The sequence below is a fragment of the Pezoporus flaviventris genome, unplaced genomic scaffold, assembly GCF_033815535.1.
Source record: "Pezoporus flaviventris isolate CSIRO_AGI_PZ_B2104156 unplaced genomic scaffold, CSIRO_AGI_Pfla_v1 ptg000044l, whole genome shotgun sequence".
In the NCBI taxonomy this organism is placed as follows: Eukaryota; Metazoa; Chordata; class Aves; order Psittaciformes; family Psittacidae; genus Pezoporus; species Pezoporus flaviventris.
The window spans coordinates 1,896,585-1,918,860 of NW_026892592.1; the positions used below are offsets into that span (position 1 = coordinate 1,896,585).

At 44.2% G+C, this 22,276-nt stretch overlaps 1 protein-coding gene across 1 annotated transcript; it reads right to left on the reverse strand.

Annotated features, from left to right (window-relative positions):
* Positions 1-5,700: 5,700 nt before the first annotated feature.
* On the reverse strand, positions 5,701-22,227 carry LOC133276327 (RNA-binding protein 25-like; the record flags this gene model as incomplete). The annotated part of the gene is made up of 3 exons (XM_061467040.1): positions 22,196-22,227; positions 6,182-6,269; positions 5,701-5,784 (listed from the first exon to the last, which is right to left on the reverse strand). Coding segments are annotated over exons 1-3 (204 nt in total), but the record flags the coding sequence as incomplete, so codon positions are not given.
* Positions 22,228-22,276: the final 49 nt, after the last annotated feature.

Here is a 22,276-nt window from a genome sequence, read left to right on the forward strand (position 1 = left end):
CTGTGATAACTGCTCTCTGCTGGTGTTTGCTCTACTTGCTGCTCCCTGCTGCTGTCTTAGATCTTTGCTGCTTTCTGTGGTGTCTTCTGCTGTCTACTGCTGTCTGCTGCTCCTTGCTGCTGTCGGCTGCTCTTTGCTGCTGTCGGCTTCTGTCTGTGTGCTATGCTACTATCTGCTACTGAGTGCTGCTATATGCGTTTTCCTCTACTCTCTTCTGCTGTCTCCTGTTGTCTGTGCTCTCTGCTGCTTTCTGTTGCTCTCTTCTGCTGCCTGTGCTCTCTTCTGCTGCTTGCACTCTCTGCTCCAGTCTACGCTCTCTGCTGCTGTGTGCTGCTCTCTACAGCTGTGTGTTTCTATTTGCTGCTGTCTGTGCTCACTGCTGCTTTCTTCTGCTGTCTGCTCTCTGTGATACTCTCTTAGCTCTTTGCAAATCGTGCTCTCTCTGCTGCTATCTGCTGCTGTCTACTGCCGTCTGCTGTTTTCTGCTGCTCTTTGCTGCTGTCAGCTGCTGTTTGATGCTGTCTCCTATCTCTGGTGCTGTCTGCATGCTATGCTACTATCTGCTGCTGTCTGCTGCTGCCTGAAATCTCTCTGCAATCTTCTGTTTTCTGCTGCTGTGTGTTTCTCTCTGCCCTCTCTCCTATTGTTTGTGCTCTCCGCTGCTGTCTGCTGCTGTCTGCTGTTATCCGCTGATCTCTGTTGTTACATGCTCGCTCTTCTGCTGTCTGCGCTATCTGCCAATGTCTGTGAATGTCTGCAGCTGTTTGCAGTTATCTGCTCTCTGCTGTTGTCTGCTGCTGTTTGTTCTCTCTACTGCTTTGTGCTGCTCCCTGGTGCTGGCTGCGCTCTCTGCTGCTGTGTGCTATCTCTGCTACTCCCTTCTGCTGTGTGCTGCTCCTTGCTACTGCCTGCACTCTCTGCTGCTGTCACCTGCTGTCTGCGCTGTCTGCTGCTGTCACCTGCTGTCTGCGCTGTCTGCTACTGTCTGCTGCTGTGTGCTGAAGTCGCCTGCTCTCTGATACTCTATGTGCTCTCTGCTGCTCTCTGCTGCTGTCTGATCTCTTTGTTGCTGTCTACAGCCCTGTGCTGATATCTGCTGTTGCCTTTTCTTTCTCCTGCTGCTTTCTCCTGCTGTCTTCTGCTTTCTGCTGCTGTCTGCTGCTGTCTGCAGCTGTCTGCACTCTGCTGCTTTCACCTACTGTCACCTGCTGTCTGCTTCTGTGATCTCTGCTACTCTACTAATGTGTACTGCTGCTTGCTGCTGCCTGTGCTCTCTTATCTCTGCTGCAGCCTACAGCCTCTGCTGCTTTCACCGGCTTTCTGTTCTCTCTTCTGTCTGGCGTCTATGCTCCTGTCTGCTGCTGTCTGCTGCTGTTGTCTGCTCTCTGCTGCTGTCTGCTGCTGTCTGCTGCTTTGTGCTGCAGTCGTCTGCTATCTTCTGCGGTCTGCGCTCTCTGCTGCTCTCTCCTGCTGTCTGTGCTCTCTGCTGCTATTTGCTGCTCTCTGCTGTTGTGTATGTTTACTGCTACTCCCTGCTGCTCTCTGCTCTCTCTGCTGCTTTGTGTGCTCTCTGCTTCCATCTGCTGCTGTCCACAGTCTCTCTGCAGTCTGCTTCTGTCTGCTGTTGTGTGCTGCTGTCTGTGCTCTCTACTGCTCTCTACAGTTGTGTGCTGCTCTCTGCTGCTGGCAGTGCTCTCTGCTCATCTGCAACATCATATGCCGTGCGGGGTACACGGCAGTGATGGATACGCCCAAAGCCTGGTACGGACACGGGACCGCAGGAACAGGCAGTAGTAACCCAACCAGATTGGGACCCAGAGATATGGAATATTTGGGGTACCAGTGAGTCAGAATCAAATACCAGAGATGAAGCAGATGTGAAAAAGGAAGGAGCCGGAGCATCTCCTATGTTTAAAATGTAAGATAATTCACTAATTATTCTGGTTTTATTGGTCATATTAGGTCTCATTCCAACCTGCCTGGCCCTTTAACTGTGGGTAATGACACAGCAAACTCCTTGACTGTTAACACTCTGCAGTTTACTTCTGCAGCTGCTTCACATTCCTTTTCCATCAGAATGCCTCTGCTTTAAAGAAACACTTTAACCTATCTTCTTCTCAAGAACTGATAACCTGGAGGAGGGGGTATGTTTGTGTCTTCCTACAGGTCCATGGTGGCTGCCTGCAAATTTTGTCAAGCCATACCATGAGTTGGATAGATGAGTTGATGAACCCAATGCCTCAGCTGCAGGAGCTGACCGCGAATACCCTGAGCTGAATGAGATAGAGGAAGAGAAAAAGGAATGATTTGCAAAACATCACTTGAGGGCAACTGAAAAGTAACAACTTGAATATGTGTGCTTGCAACATAGCTATTATGTAGAAGCTGTGATTTTGTGTATAAACCACGTGTATTTACTAGCCAGTTGCTAATAAGAAACTACACCTTGTATTGTATGCATTTGTCACATGTTAAAGCATGCAAATTTGCAGCAGCTGCTAGAAAATACTAAGCAAGAAGGATTCTAATATGATGGTATTGTTATAAAGCAGGGAATGGAACCAATTAAGAGAGTGGGAGAACCCCACTGGTGGGAAATTTTCTTTGGCTGGTCCACCACTGCCATCAGCATCTTCAACATGCTGCTGCACCCTGTAGTAGTTATACTGCTAATGTAAATCTGTGTGTGCTTTGCCTAGTAGCAATTTGTTACTGAATGAGGCAGGTGAAACTCTACATTGACAACTGGGTGCAAGGACTGAGGTTGGCCAAATGCCTCCTACCAGACTCAAGGGCAAGACTGGGTTGGCCTCTGCACTTGACGCCAAGAAGAACCTTTAGCTCCACTGTTGGCTGCAACCCAGCAGGCATGGAGCGGCGAGGACACATGCCATGCCAGACCTTGATGTGAGGGATGGCCTCCCCTGTTATCAGAGAGACATCCAGGAGAGAAGGGCAGGCCAAGCAGCCTGTGGTTGGCAGAAGAGATGATCCTGTCCAAGTCCCCTGCTCAAGTAGGGTCATCTAAAGCAGGTATTGATAGTAGATGTACAAAACAAAGAAGGGGGAGATGAGGGATCTGAATTCGATAGGATTTGCGTGATGAGCTTGATCAACACTCTGAAATCAAGCTCTGAGGCCTTGATACTGAACAAGCCTTGGGGTGATAAGTTGGAATGTTGAAAGACAGAAAATGTAACCAAACAAGCCTTAGAGTGATAAGCCAGGATGTTGTTGTAGCAAAGAATTTCAATTGAAGGCCAGAGGACATGGAGGATTTGACAAGGAGTGATGCAAGTAGGCGAAACTGTCGTTGTGTGAACAGTGCGTGATCATCATTGGGATTGGACTATTAACCTGGGTTTTTTTTACAGAAGCCAATGAGATTGAACGTGACATGTTCGTGCATGTTGGGAAAGTACCAAACAACGGGATAAAAGTGCGTGATTGTAATAAACCTTTGTCTCAGTATCCTCACCAACCTGAGTCCATGTCATAATATGCCCCAGCTCTCTGCTGCTGTCTGTGCCCTATGCTGCTGTCTGCTGCTCTGTGCTCACTGCTGCTTTCACCTCCTATCACCTGCAGTCTGCTGCTGCTTGCTGCTGTCTGTGCCTTGTTATGCTGCCTGCTCTCTCTGCTGCTGTCTGCTCTCTCTGCTGCTGTCTGCGCTCTCTGCTGCTGTCTGCCTCTGCTGAAATCTGTTGCTATCTGCTGCTATCTGCTGCTGTCTGTTGCTGCCTGCACTCTGCTGCTGTCTGCTGCTGTCTCCTGCAGTCTTCAATCTCTCTGTCATCTGCTGCTGTTTGCTTCTGTGTGCTGTCTGCGATCCCTGCTATCTACAGCTTTATGAGGCTATCTGCTGCTGCCTGTGCTCTCCACTGCTGCCTATGCTCTCTGCTTCTGTCTGTGCTGTCTGCTGCTGTCTTCTGCTGTGTGCACTCTCTGCTGCTCTCTACAGTTGTGTGCTGCTCTCTGCTGCTGTCTGTGCTATCTGCTGCTCCCTGCTGCTCCCTGTACTCTTCACTGCAGTCTGCACTCACTGCTGCTGTCTGCTCCTGCTGTTGGTTGCTGTATGCTGCTGTCTTCTATCTCTGCTGCTGTTGGCTGCTATATGCTGCTTTCTGCTATCTCTGATGCTGTATATGAGATATGCTACTATCTGCTGCTGTCTGCTTATTTCTGCTGCTGTCTGTTCTGCGCTCTCTATTGGCCACTGCTGCTGTCTTCTTGCTGCTGTTGGCTGCTGTATGCTGCTGTCTTTTTTCTCTGCTGCTGTTGGCGGCTGTATGCTGCTTTCTGCTATCTCTGCTGCTGTATACAAGATATGCTGCTATCTGCTGCTGTCTGCTTATTTCTACTGCTGTCTGGTCTGGGCTCTCTACTGCTCTCTGCTGCTGTCTATGCTATCTTCTCCTCTCTGCTCTCTGCTGAATTTGGTTGCTGTCTGCTGGTGTCTGCTGCTCTCTGTGCTCTTTGCTGCAGTCTGAGCTCTCTGCTGCTGTCTGCACCAGTCTACCCCTGTATGCACTCTCTGATGCAGGCATAGCTCTCTGTTCTTTTCATCTGTTTTCTTCTGGTGTCTGCTGCTCTCTGTGCTCTTTGCAAAATGGAATATAGAAACCTTTAGAATTAGTTTTAAGTAATGTTAAGTTTGATGGCTTTGTAACAGTAGCAATGGAAAATTACTGAGGTGCATGATACATAGAGAAAAAAATAGAGTACAGATAGAGAACATACTGAGAATTCTCACAAGATAAATAGTTATAGTTGTGGCATAGTTTAAGAAAAACAGTCTAGAAGAACAGGACACAGGGATAAGAACAGGACACAGGGATAAGGAGTATCTGGGAACCGCAGGTGTCCAGGACTGATAAGTAGGAGGATAGGAGGATTATTATGTCTCTGGTGATAAAGAACCAATTAAACTGGTATGAGCATCTACTGCGCATGCTTCAAAGGTTGCCAGAAGTGATGAAGATTATTGGAAGAAGTAAATGACCCTCCTTTTTCTTACTTCTCTTTCCTTTGGCTCCTTTGCCCCCTTTTTCAATCCTTTGCCTACTTTCCATCCTTTGCCTCCTTTGGCTCCTTTCCTCTCCTTTGCCTTCTTTTCCCTCCTTTGGCTCCTTTCCTCTCCTTTGCCTTCTTTGCCCTCCTTTGGCTCCTTTCCTCTCCTTCGCCTCCTTAGCCTCCTTTGTGTCCTTTCCTCTCCTTTACCTCCTTTGCCTCCTTTTGTCCTTTCCTCTCCTTTTCCTCCTTTGCTTCCTTAACCTCCTTTTCTCTCCTTTGCTTCCTTTGCCTTCCTTAGCTCCTTTTCTCTCCTTTGTTTCCTTTGCCTCCTTTACTCTCTGTTGCCACCTTTGCCTCCCTTTCTTTCCTCTGCCTCCTTTGGAATCTTTTCTTTCATTTTCTCCCCTTTACTCTCCTTTTTCACCTTTTCTCTCCTTTTCTCTCTTTTGACTTCTTTTTATCTCCTTTATAGAATCATAGAACAGTCGGGGTTGGAAAGCACCTCAAGATCATCTACTTCCAACCCCCCTGCCATGGGCAGGGAAACCTCACAGTAAGCCATGACACCTAAGGCTGTGTCCAACCTGGTCTTGAACACTGCCAGGGATGGAGCATTCCTTTTCTCTCTTTTTCTCTGCTTTTATCTCCTTTTCTATCCTTTTCTCTCCTTTTATCTCCTTTTTCTCTTTTCTTCCATTTCTCCCCTTTCCTCTCCTTTTCTCTCCTCTGCTTCCTTTGTCTCCTTTGAATGATTTTCTCTTTTTCTCTACTTTCCTCCTTTGCCTCCTTTTCTCTTTTGCCTCCTTTGCCTCCTTTTCTGACTTTTTCTCTACTTTGCCTCCTTTGCCTCCTTTTCTGTCTTTTTCTCTACTTTGCCTCCTTTTCTCTACTTTGCTTCCATTTCTCTACTTTGCCTTCTTTGCCTACTATGCCTACTTTTCTCTCCTTTTTTATTCTTTGCCTCCTTTGCCTCATTTTCCTCCTTTTCTCTCCCTCTCTGTACTTTGCCTCCTTTTCTCTACTTTGCATCCATTGCCTCCTTCTCCCTCTTTTGAGTCATTTTTGATCCTTTTCTCTCCTTTGCCTCCTTTCCCTTATTTTCCTCCTTTGCGTCCTTTCCTCCCCTTTGCTTCCTTTTCTCACCAGTGCATCCCGTTCCACCCTTTGCCTCCTTTTCTCTCCTTTTCTGTCCTTTTCTCACCAGTGCTTCCTGTTCCATCCTTTGCCTCATTTTCTCTCCTTTTCTCTCATTTTCTCTGCTTTGTCGTCTTTGCCTCCTTTACTCTCCTTCTCTCTACATTGCCTCCTTTGCCTCCTTGGCCTCCTTTTCCCTCTTTTGCCTCATTTTCTCACCTTTTCTCTACTTTACCTCTTTTGCCTTGTTGTTCTTGTTTGCTGTTGACTTCTTTTTCTCTCCTTTCTCCCCTTTTCTCTGCTTTGCCTCCTTTTCTCTCCTTTTCTCTTCCTTGCCTCCTTTTCTCTCCTCGTCTCTACTTTGCCTCCTTTGCCTTGTTGTTCTAGAGTTCGAGGATTCCGGGTTGAGAGAAACGCAACACAATAAAGAATCACAACTAGTCTATTAATACACAGAAAATATACAGTCAGCAAAAGAAACCTCCTTTCCTCTCCTTTGCTTCATGTTCTCTCCTTTGCTTCCTTTTCTACCCTTTGCCTATTTTTCTCTCCTTTTCCCTGCTTTGCTACCTCAGCCTTCTTAGCATCTCTTTCTCTCCTCTGCCTCTTTTTCTATCCTTTTCTTTCTTTTTCTTTCCTTTTCTTTCTTTTTCTCTCCTTTTCTCTCCATTTCTCCCCTTTGCCTCCTTTTCTCTCCTTTGCTTCCTGTTCTCACCTTTGCTTCATTTTCTGTCCTTTGCTTTGCCTCCTTTGCCTCCTTTTCCTTCTTTCTCTCCCTTTCTCTCCTTTGCCTCCTTTTCTCTGATTTGCCACCTTTGCCTTCGTTATAACCTTCCTCCGTTTCTTCTCCCTCCTTCTCTGTACTTTTCTCACCGTTGTCTCATTTTCTGTGCTTTTCTTTCTTTTTCTCTCCTTTTCCTCTTTTTTTCCTCTGTTGCATCCTTTGCCTACTTTGCCTCCTTTACTTCCTTTTCTCTAATTTTCTCTACTTTTCTCCCCTTTTCCTCCTTTGACTCCTTTGCCTCATTTTCCCTCATTTTCTTTCCTTTTCTCTCCTTTGCCTCCTTTATTTCCGTTTCTCACCATTGCCACCTTTGCCTCCTTTTCTCTCCTTTGCCTCATTTTCTCTCCTTTTCTCCACTTTGCCTCCTTTACTTCCGTTTCTCTCTGTTGCCACCTGTGTCTCCTTTTCTCTCCTTTGCCTCCTTTGTAATCTTTTCTCTCCTTTGCCTAGTTTGTAATCTTTTCTCTCCTTTTCGTTCCTTTTCTCTCCTTTGCCTCCTTTGCCTTCTTTGCTTCTTTCCTCACCTTTTCCTCCTTTTCTCTCCCTTTCTCTACTTTGCCTCCTTTTCTCTCCTTTTCTCTACTTTGCCTCCTTTTCTTTCCTTTTCTCTGCCTCCTTTCCTGTTTTCTCTACTTTGCCTCCTTTTCTTCTTTCCTCACCTTTGCCTCCTTTGCCTCCTTTTCTCTGCTTTTCTCTACTTTGCCTTCTTTGTGTACTTTGCCTCCTTCACCTCCTTTCCATTCCTTTGACTCCTTTTCTCTTTTTATTTCTCCCTTCATGTCTTTTCTTCTCCTTTGCCTCCTTTTCTCTGTTTTGACTACATCTCTCTCCTTTGCCTCCTTTTCGCTCCTCTTCTCTACTTTGCCACTTTTTCTGTTTTCTCTGTTTTGCCTCCTTTTCTCTCCTTAGCCTCCTTTGCCTCTTTTCCTTTCCTTTTCTTTTTTCCTCCTTTTCCCTCCTTTGCCTCCTTTTTCTCCATTGCGTCCTTTGCCTCTTTTCCCGTCCTTTGCCCTTTTTACCACCTTTTCTCTTCTTTGCCTTCTTTTTTCTCCTTTGCCTCATTTTCTCTGCTTTCCCTCCTTTTCCTCCTTTTCTCTTTTTCCTCCTTTTGCTCCTTATTTTCCGTTGCTTCCTTTGTCTTCTTTTCTCTCTTTTTCCCTCCTTTGCCTCCTTTGCCTTCTTTGCCTGCTTTGCCTGCTTTGCCTCCTGTTTTCTCCTTTGCCTCCTGTTCTCTACTTTTCCCTCCTTCTCTCTGCCTTTCCATCCTTTTTTTTCCTTTTCTCTCCTTTGCCTTCTTTTCTCTACTTTGCCTCCTTTTCTCTCAGAGGGTCGTGATCAGTAGAATCCAGTTGGAGGCCTGCAGTCAGTGGTTTTCCCCTTGGATCAATACTGGCTCCAGTCTTATTCAACTTGTGACCTAGATGAACGGCTAGAGTGTAGCCTCAGCAAGTTTGTTGATGAAATGAAGCTGGTGGGAGTGGCTGATGCACCTGAAGGCTGTGCTGCCATTCAGTGGGGCCTTGATAGGCTAGAGAATTGGGCAGAGGGAAACATCATGCGGTTGAACAAGGGCAAGTGTAGGGTACTATACCTAGGAAGGAAGAACTCCAAGTACCAGTAGAGGTTGGGGGCTGACCGTGGTGCCCAGTGACAGGACGAGGAGCAATGGCCATAAACTAAAACAGAAGTTTCACCTCTACATGAGGAAGAACTTCTCTATGTTGAGGGTGGCCAAGTACTGGGACAGGTTGCCCAGGGGGGGTGTGGAGTATCCCTCTCTGGAGACATTCAAAACTTGCCTGGAGGCATTCCTGTGTAACCTGCTCTAGATTGCCATGCCTTGTCAGGTGTGTGTGTGTGTGTGTGCATGTACTAGATGATCTCCAGAGGTCCCTTCCAATCTTAACAATTCTGTGATTCAACAGCTCAAATATGATTATCCCAACTGTGAAAAGCTTAGTGGGATCATCTGTTTATGCTATAATAAAGCCATAGCAAGATGGGCAAACTATATCTAGAGAAAACGCATGCACATTATCTCTGACAACACCACAGCATTCTGATCTTGGTGGCTATTCAAATATTTTGTGGAAGCACTCAATACTGAGTATTACAGAATAAGAGTTATTGCAGAAGTATTGAAATACACTTCTACAGAACACATTGTTTTCCAATGTTTCAAGACACTCAAAATTTTAATTTATGGATATTCTAAATCTGTAAGGTGCTCAAAAGTTTTCATAAATCAAAAATTCTTTGTAAAAATGTTTTTTTAACAACAGATAAGACAACACTTTCTCCACCTCTGATCCCAAAAGGCACTGGATTAATGACCACGATAATATACAAAGTATGTAAATAATCAGAATGAGAAGATTCTAACATGACCAGACTGCCTGAAGATATTTGGCAAAGACCAGTGCCAAGTGTGTTAGCAATTTCTACACAAATCAATGGTGCTTTAAGCACATGCATGAAACTTCAAAATCATTTTACATAAGCACAAAATAGCAACAGCCAGTTTAACAGAGCAATCATTCAGTTACCTCATACATTGTTCTACTCAGCTTCCAGACAATTGTCAAGCCAGTTCTATTAAAAAAAAAACAAAAACAAAAACAAAACCAACTCTCTATTTCAAGTGCAAATTAAATTGCAGATGCCATTTCACATTTATAGACGTTACACACCTCAAAATATTGAGAAAGTCCCTTTAATGGATTTAAGAGTGAATGTTAAAAAAAAAACTTCCATCATGAAAGTGAGGGCAATATACTTTTATGAGATCATGTAATGTTTTATTTCAGAATAGTTTCTCTGTTTTACCCGTAAGAGTTACTAAAAATCTCTTCCAACTACAGAAATATACATTCTTTTTATAATTTTCAGTTAACTCCTAACAGGAGAGCAGCAGTTCTACCATACTGTCGTGGTTAAAGCCCAGCCGGTGACTCAGAACCACGCAGCTGCTCACTTACTCCCCTGCTTCCTCCTCCCACTCCCGGAGGGATGGGGAGGAAAATCGAAAGAATGAAACTCCCACGGGTTGAGATAAGAACAGTCCGGTAACTAAGGTATAACACAAAACCACTACTGCTACCACCAATAATAAGAAGGATAAGGGAAATAACAAGGGAAGAGAATACAACCGCTCACCACCCGCTGACTGATACCCAGCCTGACCCCAGCAGCAATCTAGCCTTTCCGGGTAACTGCCCTCACTTTGTATAGTGGGCATGACGTGCTGTGGTATGGAATACCTCTTTGGCTAGTTTGGGTCAGGTGTCCTGTCTCTGCTTCCTCCCGGCTACCCCTCCTCCCTGGCAGAGCATGAGACTCACAAAGTCCTTGGCCAGAATAAACATTACTGAGCAACAACTAAAAACATCGGTGTTATCAGTGTTGTTCCCAGGGTGAAAGTCAAAAATGCAGTGCTGCACCAGCTACTAAGAAGGAGAAAAATGACTGCTACTACTGAACCCAGGACAGTATCCACCCCTTATTCCATATCATTCAAGTCATGCTCAGATCCCACATTTTTCAATGTACCATCACGCTTGTGTTATATATATATATATATACACATACACACACAAAGAGAGAGATATCATTACTTAGTGCATGGACCAATCCCTATAAAGCTGCTGATTTTATCTGGTCAATGATTTCGGGCTCCATATCTTGTAAAAGTCTTTCAGGGCAGGAGAGACATTGTGTAGTGTTGGATTGTTGCCTGCTGATGACATTGCCAAACTCATCTTGTGACTGCTGAGCTTGGATGGTTTTGTCAAATTTCATTCTTTATTGGGATGATGGTCGGAGGGATGTCAGGGCCAGTCGCTGGTGACCTGAAGACATCTAGTTGGTGGGCTATAAATGTGCTGTATAGCACGCAAAGACATATACTTGAGTTCATTGGCTGTTTTCCCCAAAAAATCAAATCCCTGTGAGGTACATATCGGACTTTCCCATCTTCCCGCATTACCCACCACGTATACCCAAGTCCCTGAGCAAAAGCAATCCCAGGAGTAGGTTTGCCTTTACTTGGAGCAGGAATAACCCAGACTGTCTTTCCCAGCAAATTCTTTATGTGCACTACAGGAACTTTATCCCCCTCTACAGTATGTAAAAGTTCTGACTGGGCTGGGCCAGCCCTGTGGACAGATCCTCTGGTGTTGACCAACCAGGTGGCTTTTGGTAAGTGTGTAACCCAGGTTTTGAAAGCCCCACCACCCATTGCTCTCAGTGTAGTTATTAACAGCCCATTGTACCATTCAATTTCATCTGCGCTTTCTGCTGGTCTATCTCTACTGCTATTTGCTGTTGTCTGTGTTCTATGCTTCCTGCTGCTCTCTGCTGCTGACTGCACTTTCTTCTGCTCTCTAAGCTCTCTGCTATTGTCTACACTCTCTGCTGCTGTCTTCTGCTGTCTGCCCTCCCCGCTGCTGTCTGCTCCTGCTGGCGCTCTCTGCTGCTGTCTTCCACACTGCTGATGTTTGAGATCTCTGATGCTGTCTGCTGCTTTCTGTGCACTCTGCTGATGTCTGCTGATGTCTGTGATTTCTACCGCTGTCTGCTATCTGCTGAAGTGTGCTGCTGTCTGTTGCTCTCTGTGCTCTCTGCTGCTGTGTGCTGCGGCCTTCTGCAGTCGTCTGCTCTCTGCTTCTTTCTGCTGATCTCTGCTTTCTGCTGCTGTCTGTGCTTTCTGCTGTCTCTGTGCTCTTTGCTGCTGTCTACTGCTGTCTGCTTTTGTCTGCACTCTGCTGCTGTCTGCTTCTGTCTTCTGCTGTCTGCAATCTCTGTGCACTCTGCTGCTCTCTACTACTGCCTATGCTCTCTGCTACTCCCTGCTGATATCTGTGCTGTTTCCTGCTGTCTTAGTTCTTTGCTGCTTTCTGCTCTCTCTGCTGCGGTCTGCGCTTTCTGCTGCTGTCTACTGATGTCTGCTGTTTTCTGCGCTCTCTTCTGCTGTCTGCTGCGCCTTGCTGCTGTCGGCTGCTGTATGCTGCTCTCTGCTATCTCTGCTGCAGGTGGCTGCTGCATGCTGCTGTCTGCTATCTCTGTGGCTGTGCTCTCTGCTGCTTTCGGCTGTTGTCGGCTGCTGTCTGCTGTTTTCTGTAATGTCTCCTGGACTTGGCTGCTATGTGATGCTGTCTCCTATCTCTGTGACTATCTGCACTCTCTGCTGCTTTCTGCTGCTGTCTGCTCTCTCTGCTCCTGTTTGCACTCTCTCCTACTGTCAGCTGCGGTCTGCTCCTGATGGCTCTCTCTGCTGGAGTCTGAGCTGTTGTTCTGCTGTTGTCCTGCTGTTGTCTGCTTTCTCTGCTGTTGTCTTCTGCCACTTGCTGCTTTCGGCTGCTCTATGATGCTGTCTGCTATCTCTGGCGCTGTATGCACTATGCTACTATCTGCTGCTGTCTGCTGCTGATTGCTGCTCTCTGCTGATGCCTGAATTCTTTGCTGCTGTGTGCTGCTGTCTGCTGCAGTCATCTGCTCTCTGCTGCTTTCCACTGTTGTCTGCTGCTTTCCACTGTTGTCTGCTGCTCTCTGCTGCTCTCTGCTGCTCTCTGCGCTCTCTGCTGCTGTCCACGCTCTCTGCTGCTGTCTGCTGCTTTGTGCTGCTGTCTGTTCTCTATCCTGCGATCTGTGCTCTCTGCTGCTGTCTGCGCTCTCCGCTGCTGTCTGCGCTCTCCGCTGCTGTGTGCTGCTTTCTTCTGCTGTGTGCTCTCTCTGGTGCTCTCTGTGCTCTCTCCTACTATCTGTTCTCTCTGCTGCTGTCTGCTGCTTTTTGCTGCTGCTTGCTGCTTTTTGCTGCTGTCTGCGCTCTCTGCCAATGCCTGCAAATGTCTGCAGCTCTCTGCTGCTTTCTGCTGTTGTCTGCAAATGTCTGCTGATTTCTTCTGTTGTCTGCACTCTGCTGCTGCCTCCTTTCTCTGCTGCTGTATGATGCTGTCTTCTGCAGTAATCTGCTATCTGCTGCTGTCTGGGGGCCTGTGCTTTCACCTCTGCTCTCTGCTTCTTTCACCTGCCCTCTGCAAATGTCTAAAGCTGTCTGCTGCTCTCTGCTGTTGTCTTCATTCTGAGGTTTTCTGCTGTTGTCTTTGCTCTCTTCTGCAGTCTGTGCTCTCTGCTGCCTCTGCTGCTGTCTTCTGCTGTCTGCGCTCCCTGGTGCTGTCTGCACTCCCTGGTGCTGTCTGCGCTCCCTGGTGCTGTCTTCTCTTGGGTGATGTGGGCTTCTGTCGGCTGCTGTCTTCTCTTGGCTGATGTGGGCTGCTGTCGGATGCTGTCTTCTCTTGGCTGATGTGGGCTGCTGTCGGCTGCTGTTTTCTCTTGGCTGATGTGGGCTGCTGTCAGCTGCTGTCTGCTCTCTGCTGATGTCAGCTGCTCTCTGCTGCTGTTTGCTGCTCTCTGTTCCTGCCTGCTTTCTCTTCTGCTGTCTGTGCTCTATGCTGATGTCTGCTGATGTCTGCAAAAGTCTCCAGATGCCCGCTGCTTTCTGCTATTGTCTGCACTCTTCTGCTTTCTACTATTGTCTGCACTCTTCTGCTTTCTACTGTTGTCTCCACTCTGCTGTTGCCTCTGCTGTCTGCTTCTTTCAGCTGCTGTCGGCTGGTGTCTTCTGCTGTCTGCTGCTCTCTGTACTCTCGGCTGCTGTTTGCTGCTCTCTTCTGCTGTCTGCGCTTTCTGTCTGCTGCTGTCTACTGCTGACTACTGCTCTCTGCTGCTGTCTGCACTCTCTTCTCTTTGTGCTCTCTGCTGATGTCTGCTGCTGTCTGCTGCTCCCTGCTGCTGTCTGCACTCTCTTCTCTTTGTGCTCTCTGCTGATGTCTGCTGCTGTCTGCTGCTCTCTGCTGCTGTCTGCGCTCTCTGCTGCTGTCTGCGCTCTCTGCTGCTGTCCGTGCTCTCTGATGCTGTCCACGCTTTCTGATGCTGTCCACGCTCTCTAATGCTCTTTGTGCTCTGTGCTGCTCTCTGCTACCATCTGCTGTGGTCTGATGTCACCTGCAGCTGTCTGTGCTCTCTGCTGCTGTCTACGCTCTCTGCTGCTGTCAGCTGCTCTCTGCTTCTGCCAGTGGTCTTTGCTGTAGTCTGCACTGTTGTTCTGCTGTTGTCTGCGCTCTCTGCTGTTGTCTGCACTCTCTGCTGTTGTCTGCTGCTCCGTGCTGCTATTGACTCCTGTATTCTGCTGTCTGCTACCTCTGCTGTTGTCGGCTGCTGTATGCTGCTGTCTCCTATCTCTGGTGCTGTATGCACGCTATGCTGCTATCTGCTGCTGTCTGCTGCTGATGGCTGCTGTCTGCTACTGATGGCTGCTGTCTGCTTCTGTCTGCAATCTCCCTCCAGTCTGCTGCTGTCTTCTGCAGTCTGCTGCTGTCGTCTGCTCTCTGCTGCTGTTTGTGCCCTCTTCTGCTGTCTGCGCTCTCTGCTGCTGTCTGTAACAGTCTACTCCTGTCTGCGCTCTCTGATGCAGTCTTAGCTCTCTGTTGCTGCCTGTGCTATGTGCTGCTGTCTGCTCCTATCTGCACTCTCTGGTCTTGTCTGTGCTTGCTGCTGCTGCCTTCGCTCTATGCTGATGTATGCTGACGTCTGAAATCTCTGCTGCTGTGTGCCTCTGCTGAAGTCTGCTGATGTCTGCTGATATCTGCAGTCTCTGCTGCTGTGTGCCTCTGCTGAAGTCTGCTGCTGTCTGTTGCTGTCTGTGCTACCTGATGATTTCTGCGGTCTCTGATGCTGCCTGAACTCTCTTATCTCTGATGCTGCCTACAGTATCTGCTGCTTTCACCTGCTGTCTGCTCCCTATGCTCCTGTCTGCTGCTGTCTGCTGCAGTTTTCTGCTCTCTGCTGCTGTTTGTGCCCTCTTCTGCTGTCTGCGCTCTCTGCTGCTGTCTGTAACAGTCTACTCCTGTCTGCGCTCTCTGATGCAGTCTTAGCTCTCTGTTGCTGCCTGTGCTATGTGCTGCTGTCTGCTCCTATCTGCGCTCTCTGGTCTTGTCTGCGCTTGCAGGGCAGTATTGGTTAGTTCTACACAGCTTCCTTCACATTCTCCTCCCACATCCGGTATCCGATTTCCTGTGAGAACCCAGGACAATTATCTAAATATTCAAGAGCTTGTTTTAAAAATATTAAGAAAAAAAAAAAATGGAGAAACACAAGCAACTGAAACAAGTTTTTAGTTTTGCAATACATATTCAGATTGCCTAAATAAGGAAAGATTTATATTTACTAATTATATCAGAAGCAACAGAATCAATTCACTAAAAACCATAAAATAGCAAATTAAGTTCCAAGATATCTCTCAGCGGCTCCAGAACTGTTCTAACCAAATCAACTCGCTTGACTTGGCATTTAATTTTTACACTTCTGTAGTAATGTGACATTTAATGTTAGATCTAAGGACATAAGCAAAATGATGTTCCTAGATACAAAGCAGTTCCTGCCTTTAATTATCACTTTAAAGGTATTTAGTGTTTATTGCTGCCCTTTATATAAGCATTCTTGATTGATATACCTAAGATACATACATTAGCTGATATTCATGTGTCAATATTAGAAATGAAGTCTTTCTATATCAAATGCTGCATGTGAAATTGTATCAACAGTGAAGCGTATCAGAAATATTTTCTTCACATCATTAAGCACATTTACATTAAAATAAGCAAAGGACAAAATTTGTTCAAAACCTTTTTTTATTACAAAGAAAACCCTCCAAAATAGGTACCAAGTATACTATAGAAAATTGGTTCAACGGGGTAAAAACTTAATTAAAACATCTTGATATATTTAAAATAATAAAGGATAAATTGAAGCCAAATTTCTTAACCCAGATATTTTTTTCAAATTTGCTTGCACAATAAGGTACTAATAGAAGTTAGCTCTTAAGCCATGGAAATCTTAGGAATTCATCACATAGCAAATATAATTTCATTGTGAAAGTGCACTTTGGTAGAAGTGAAACATCAGTAGACATTATTTACAACTTAAGTACCAAAATATTATGAAAACAAACAAAATAATTACACAATATAATTTTCAGTCCAGCTTTGATCCAAAGAAAATAAGAATATTGCATCACATCTACATTTTAAAAGCAACACAATTACCAGCAAGCTGAGGGAAGCACAAACTCGAATTCATTTGGACACCTAGAGTCAGTTTGAATTTGCAATGTGGTAGGCATGGGGAGCGACAAATACTGATTAACTGAGTTTCATCAGTTTACATTTCTGCCAGAAACAGTGTAAATCTGACAACTGATCTTCCAGTACATGAATTGGCAAGACGGAATCCTCTAAAGCCTGCACATAAGAGACTTGGAAAAAATCTTATTATAATAAGAAATTCTAAAGTGATAAAGTACAAAACAGAACTACCAAACTTCACATTTTGGTATTATCTTTTTAACTATTCAAAGTCTAACAAACCTTCAAAACAAAAGAATGTAAAGATTCCAAAACAAATACATTCACAACTAATGACACTGCTTTAATTAGTATGAGCACTATCATCCCTGCAAACTTAAAGATATTTTACTTCCAAATTGTATTGTACATTCTTAATGTGCTACAGTTTATTTAGTTTATCCTGAGTCACTGAAAATAACCAATTTATCTCAGTCCAACAATTCAACTGGCTTCTGAAGAGTTAAAACATGAAGCGTTTTTGTTTTCTTTTTTCTCCTCAAAATTGATTAAACACAATGACTATTTGATTTAGAAAGACACACACCCCCCCTTAAGGCAAAAGAAAAGCTGCCATTTTCCTTTGACATTACATGCATCAGAATCTAAAAGACTGCCTTTAAAATTATTTTAAAAACACACCTGATAAAATCACAAGTTTTGCACTACAGGTGAAGCTTTACTTCACATTTTACTTAACTTTGTTTTTTCAAGTTTGTTTCTTGTTAAAATAAATACCTTATGGTAATATTTAGCATTTTCAAATTAAATTATCACTAATGGCTATAGTAAATAAATGATGCACAACAGAAAGAAAACAGCAGGTAAAACTTCTATCAGCACAGGATGCAACCTCAGTTTTCTCACACAAAGAATGAGATTTTTTCATAGGTGGCACCAGCACTCACTGAAGTACAGGACAAAGTCTCCCATAAATCTCCCATAAATTTCAATAGGAGCTGAGTTTGGGGCATTTGACATGGAATGTCTCTATGTGATTTGTTAGAAGAAATTTTTATATGAAAAGAAGGCTTAATGTTTAGCACAATTCAGACAAAGTTGTTTTATGCATTTTTTAAATGGCCTATACTATCAGATGGTTTTTTATTTTATTCCAGATTTCCAGCAAATCTGTTTTAAAAACCTGTCAGCAAGATGTTCCATGACACAGTGGCATCTTTTTCTAAAGACTATTTTAAAAGATCACCTGACAAAACAAACTTTAATTTCAGAAGTAATTACATGACCAGTGGTAAATGCAGTGAACCACAACTGCCTGCTCTTACTTTAAGGAAGGCAAAATGTTTTTTTAAAGTATCCATCAATATTTGGATTTGGTACTTGAGAACTTTGTGTAATTAAGAGACAGATACAGAACTTCCTTTTAACCAGTGCTGAAAACTGACTAACTGCAGAACTCTGCTTACATCTACATGATGTGAAATGGAACAGTGATTGGTATACTGTCCTGGGTTTAGCAGTAGCAGTCAATTTTTCTCCTTCTTAGTAGCTGGTGCAGCACTGTGTTTTGACTTTCATCCTGGGAACAGAGAGCACCGATGTTTTTAGTTGTTGCTAAGTAATGTTTGACCAAGGACTTTGTGAGTCTCATGCTCTGCCAGGGAGGAGGGGAAGCTGGGAGGAAGCAGACAGGACACCTGACCCAAGCTAGCCAAAGAGGTATTCCATACCACATCACATCATGCCTGGGGAGGTAACTGGGAGTGATCCGGAAGGGCACTCGCTCTCTTCTGGGTCAGGCTCATTTCGGTGGGTGGTATTGTATTCTCTTCCCTTGTTATTTCGTTATTATCGTTGGTGGTAGCAGTAGTGCTTTGTGTTATACTTTAGTTACTGGACTGTTTTTATCTCAACCCTGTGGGAGTTACATTCTTTTGATTCTCCTCCCTCCAGGAGCGGTGGGGGGGGGGGGAAGAAAAGAAAGGGGGGGGGCGTAGAAACTGCATGGCTGACTGGGTTTAAACCATGGCATTTACTGAAATAGATCCCGAGCCCCTCAGCTGCTAATATTGCTTAAAAAGTGCTCCAAATAAGTAATTATGCAGATTTAAGGAAAAAATGCTTTTGTGTTCACATAGAGACAGATGTTTGAAAAGGCACAGTTTACAAGTCTCTGTACAAGTTGTGAAACGTTGCATACTGAGCTTAGGTAAAGATCTCAATTTGTCATTCATATACTTAGGGGCCTCCACTGGTCTTATGTTCTTGATGTATCTATCATTAAGGCCAGCAGAATAATATAAGTGTCTGTGCTCTAACTGCACTGCAAGATAGTTATCATACTTTCAGTAGCAGCATCTTTGGTATATCAGCCTTGCACATAAGTAGCTATCACGTAGTATGGAAGACTGGGTGTTTCAGCAGCTCCCTTGATGGGGGTCTGTGCTGAGGTTGAGGTTCTAAACACCAAAGAGTCACATCTCTCAAACCAGGAGAGAAATGTGAATGGATAGATGGAGCAGTAGCTGCACTAGCAATCTGAACAAAGGGAAAGTAACTTTCTTAGAATTAGAAGTCAGTGAAGGCCAAAAGCCTTCAACAAGCTAATAATTTTCAGCTGACTAATTATGAGCTTTTATCCACTTAGAATATTCCCTAATGGAGTTTAAGAATTAAATTACTGCTTCCATTTTACAAAAAGGGTCTTAAGCTCCCGTTATGCTACTTTCCTCAATAACATATGTTCTATTACTTTTCACAGTCTGCCTCTCTCCTTGTACTGTTTTCTAAATTTTCCTCTTGCGGCAAGATTCTGCAGTAACCATCTGCAAAGCAGGCCGTAAAAGCTTTTATGTGACATGGGCATTCTTTAGTCTAATACTTGCCATCACTGTTAATTGGCATAGTGTAGGCAAACACTGAGATATATTAAGCTGAGTGATGTTACGTTATGATATGTTAAGCTGGGTATGCTCTCTTGCATTGTCTTTACTGTATTTCTGCTGCCACCCCAAAGGGCAATCTTTCTCAGACAGAAGCAGACCACTCTTGACCAAATTTATTTTGATCTTCTCTAGATCAAGCTAAGATTGAGAACACTAGGGTGACACCACCAGTTTCACAGGCACAGAACCAAGTTAATTACATCTCTCATATATGATTTGTAATTAATTAGAACATATTTGAATACTGGTGTGCTAGTTTTGTTTTGTGGAAACACTTTCTTCACTCATGCTAATCACTTTCTTCAACTGTGGCAGTATTTTCTTTATTCATGCCTACAGTTCAATTATATTTTTAGAATTAAATATACCTAATTGATTTTAGTAAGAAACATGAATGACAAAATATATGACCTAGAAGGTCAGAAGGAATAATATTCATATATAGCATGGCATAATGGTAAATATCTTTCAGCAAAATCAGAACATGGAACATCAGGTTTTTACGAAAGGACATTCCCCACTATGAAATATGCATACACAACCATTATATGGTAGAAAAACATCTTTTTCTTTTTTACAGGATTGTAAGGAAAGAGCTCAAACTCCAATTTTTGCCTGGAGTCAAGATCAACTCTATTCCTAAATATTATCTTTTTAAGCCTGTTACATTACATATTTATATTTTACACCAGAGCTTTTTCTGCATATTATATTGTGTTGGTAGCCTTTTTTTTGTTTAAATGAGCAAGTATAATTATGTTGGCATCAATAGTCATTTTTGTACTAACAGCACCAGTATAAAGAAGAGCCATTGCAACAAACCCTACCACTTGTATACTTTTCTAAAATTCACATTGCTGTATATCAAATTAGTCAGTGTCTTCTGTAGCATATTTGTAGAAACAAATTACCTCACCTTAAATATCAGATCAAGATGATTGGAGTGTTTCTCTGCATTCCAGGGAGGTTTAGCACAAGCCATTTTTATAACAACGCAGCCAACACTCCACACATCACAGCTCCTGCCAAATTGCTGACATCTCAGAACCTGGACAGATCAAAGCTCAGATTATCCACTTATGGCATGAGATTTATACAGCTGTAGAGAGCTAGTAAGTAAAATTCCTGATCAAGGGGCAAATTATCTTGCAATAGATAGCTTTTGACCAAACAGTCATTTGATCTTTAATAGCAATACTTATCACGTATCTTGCAACAAGCTACTTAGAACAACTTTGACAGCAAGAAAGAAATGTCATTATCACCATGTTGGAATAGTTCCTAAAGTTTAGAACAAGTACATTTAAACCACATTTCTATTATTTGGCTGTATGAATTAGCTTAAAGAGTACAAACAAACTTTTCGAAGTAATTTCCAAAACTGGTTCCTTACCTCCGGTGCCATAAATGCAATAGTTCCCAACAACTGCCCCTGAAACTCCCCAGCACCAGCTCCTTTTGATGCCAACCTGGCTGCAGCTCGAAAATCAGCAATTCTTAATCTATGACCTGTGCAATCAATTAGCAAATTTGCACCTATCAACAGCATAATAAAAATACTGCTATTTGGCTTTTTTTTAAAGGCAAAAGGATGAACACTGTTCCGCTCTCTGTTTCAAAGATATAAATAGGCTGATGGTCCTCACCCACAATATCAAGGAGATCTAAAAGCCATGGACAAAGTCTAATATTGTCACTTTTCTGTTATGCCTGAATGATATTGCACACAGCTGGAGGCTGCTTGAGAGATTTAGAGAAACAATTAAACATCAAAAGTAGGGAAAACAGTATTCTGGAACAATACCCAGAGATGGAAACAAAATGGTGTCGTGGTTTAAGCACAGGTGGCAACCCAGAATCACACAGCCACTCGCACACTCCTCCCCCTTCTTCCCCCTGCACCCAGAGGGATGGGGAGGAGAATCAAAAGAATGTATCTATCTCCCATGGGTTGACATAAGAACAGTCCAGTAACTAAGGTATAACACAAAACCACTACTGCTACCACCAATAACAATAATGATAAAGGAAATAACAAGGGAAGGGAAGACAACCACTCGCCACCCGTCGACCGATACCCAGCCAGACACGAGCAGTGATCTAGTCCTTCTGGGTAACTGCCCCCAGTTTATTTACTGGGCATGACGTGCTGTGGTATGGAATACCTTTTTGGCTAGTTTGGTTCAGGTGTCCTGTCTCTGCTTCCTGCTGGCTTCCCCTCCTCCCTGGCAGAGCATGAGACTCACAAAGTCCTTGATTGGAGTAAATATTTCTGAGCAACAACTAAAAACATTGGTGTTACCAGCATTGTTCCCAGGCTGAAAGTCAAAACCACAGCACTGCACCAGCTATTAAAAAGGAGAAAAATGACTGCTACTGCTTAACCCAGGACAAATGGTGATCTAAAATCCTGGATGTGTTCATTGCATTCAGTTCCCTGGGAAATTTAAACTTATTTCATCCGTAAACAACTTTGAGTTGTCTTGAGGAGAATTACAGAGTAATTGAAAGTTTCCCTTGTAGGATGAGTTTGAACTTGGTCAGAATATGCAGAGCAACCTTAATTCTATGGGGAACTAACTTTGAGCAAGACTCTTGTTAGCGGCGAGGAGAAGCAAGACACGCCAACCCAATATGGGTGATAAGCAAACTTCTACTTTATTTGTGGCGCACTTCGCTTATATCCGCGTGGTGTTTAGCCACGCCTCCTAGTCACAACAGTATAGGTTACTTCTACACAGCTTCCTTCACATTCTCCTCCCACATCCGGTATCAGGTTACCTGTGAGGCCTACACCTTGCTTTGCTCGCACAAGGCCTCTAAGGATCCATGGCCTTGCTCTTGGAGCCATTCTGCAACAGACTCTCTGTAATTTTAGTTCTTTGAGGAACTAGACTCCAGCAAAACTCTGTAGGAACTGAGAAGTGAGGAGAAGGTCAAAAGGAAAAAGGCAGACTAACCAATTAAAAGCTCGTCTTGTGTGCATGTACAGCAGCAACTAACCAATCACATTGTAGCTCTGAGCGTGTGGACATAATGTAAAATGTATATAATCTTTGTAATCTGAAGTAAAAGGGTCTTCAACTTGCAATAGGAGTCCGTGCCTTAAATCCCCTCAAATGGTGACCCCAACGTGATCGCGGAACGAAAGGTGCAGTTCGTGGAAGAGGGCTGCCTACTCTGGAGAGGACTGTCTCAGCTGAACGATCATCTTGCCGGGTGGACCAAGCAGACCAAAAATCCCAGGTAGCTTCACATAC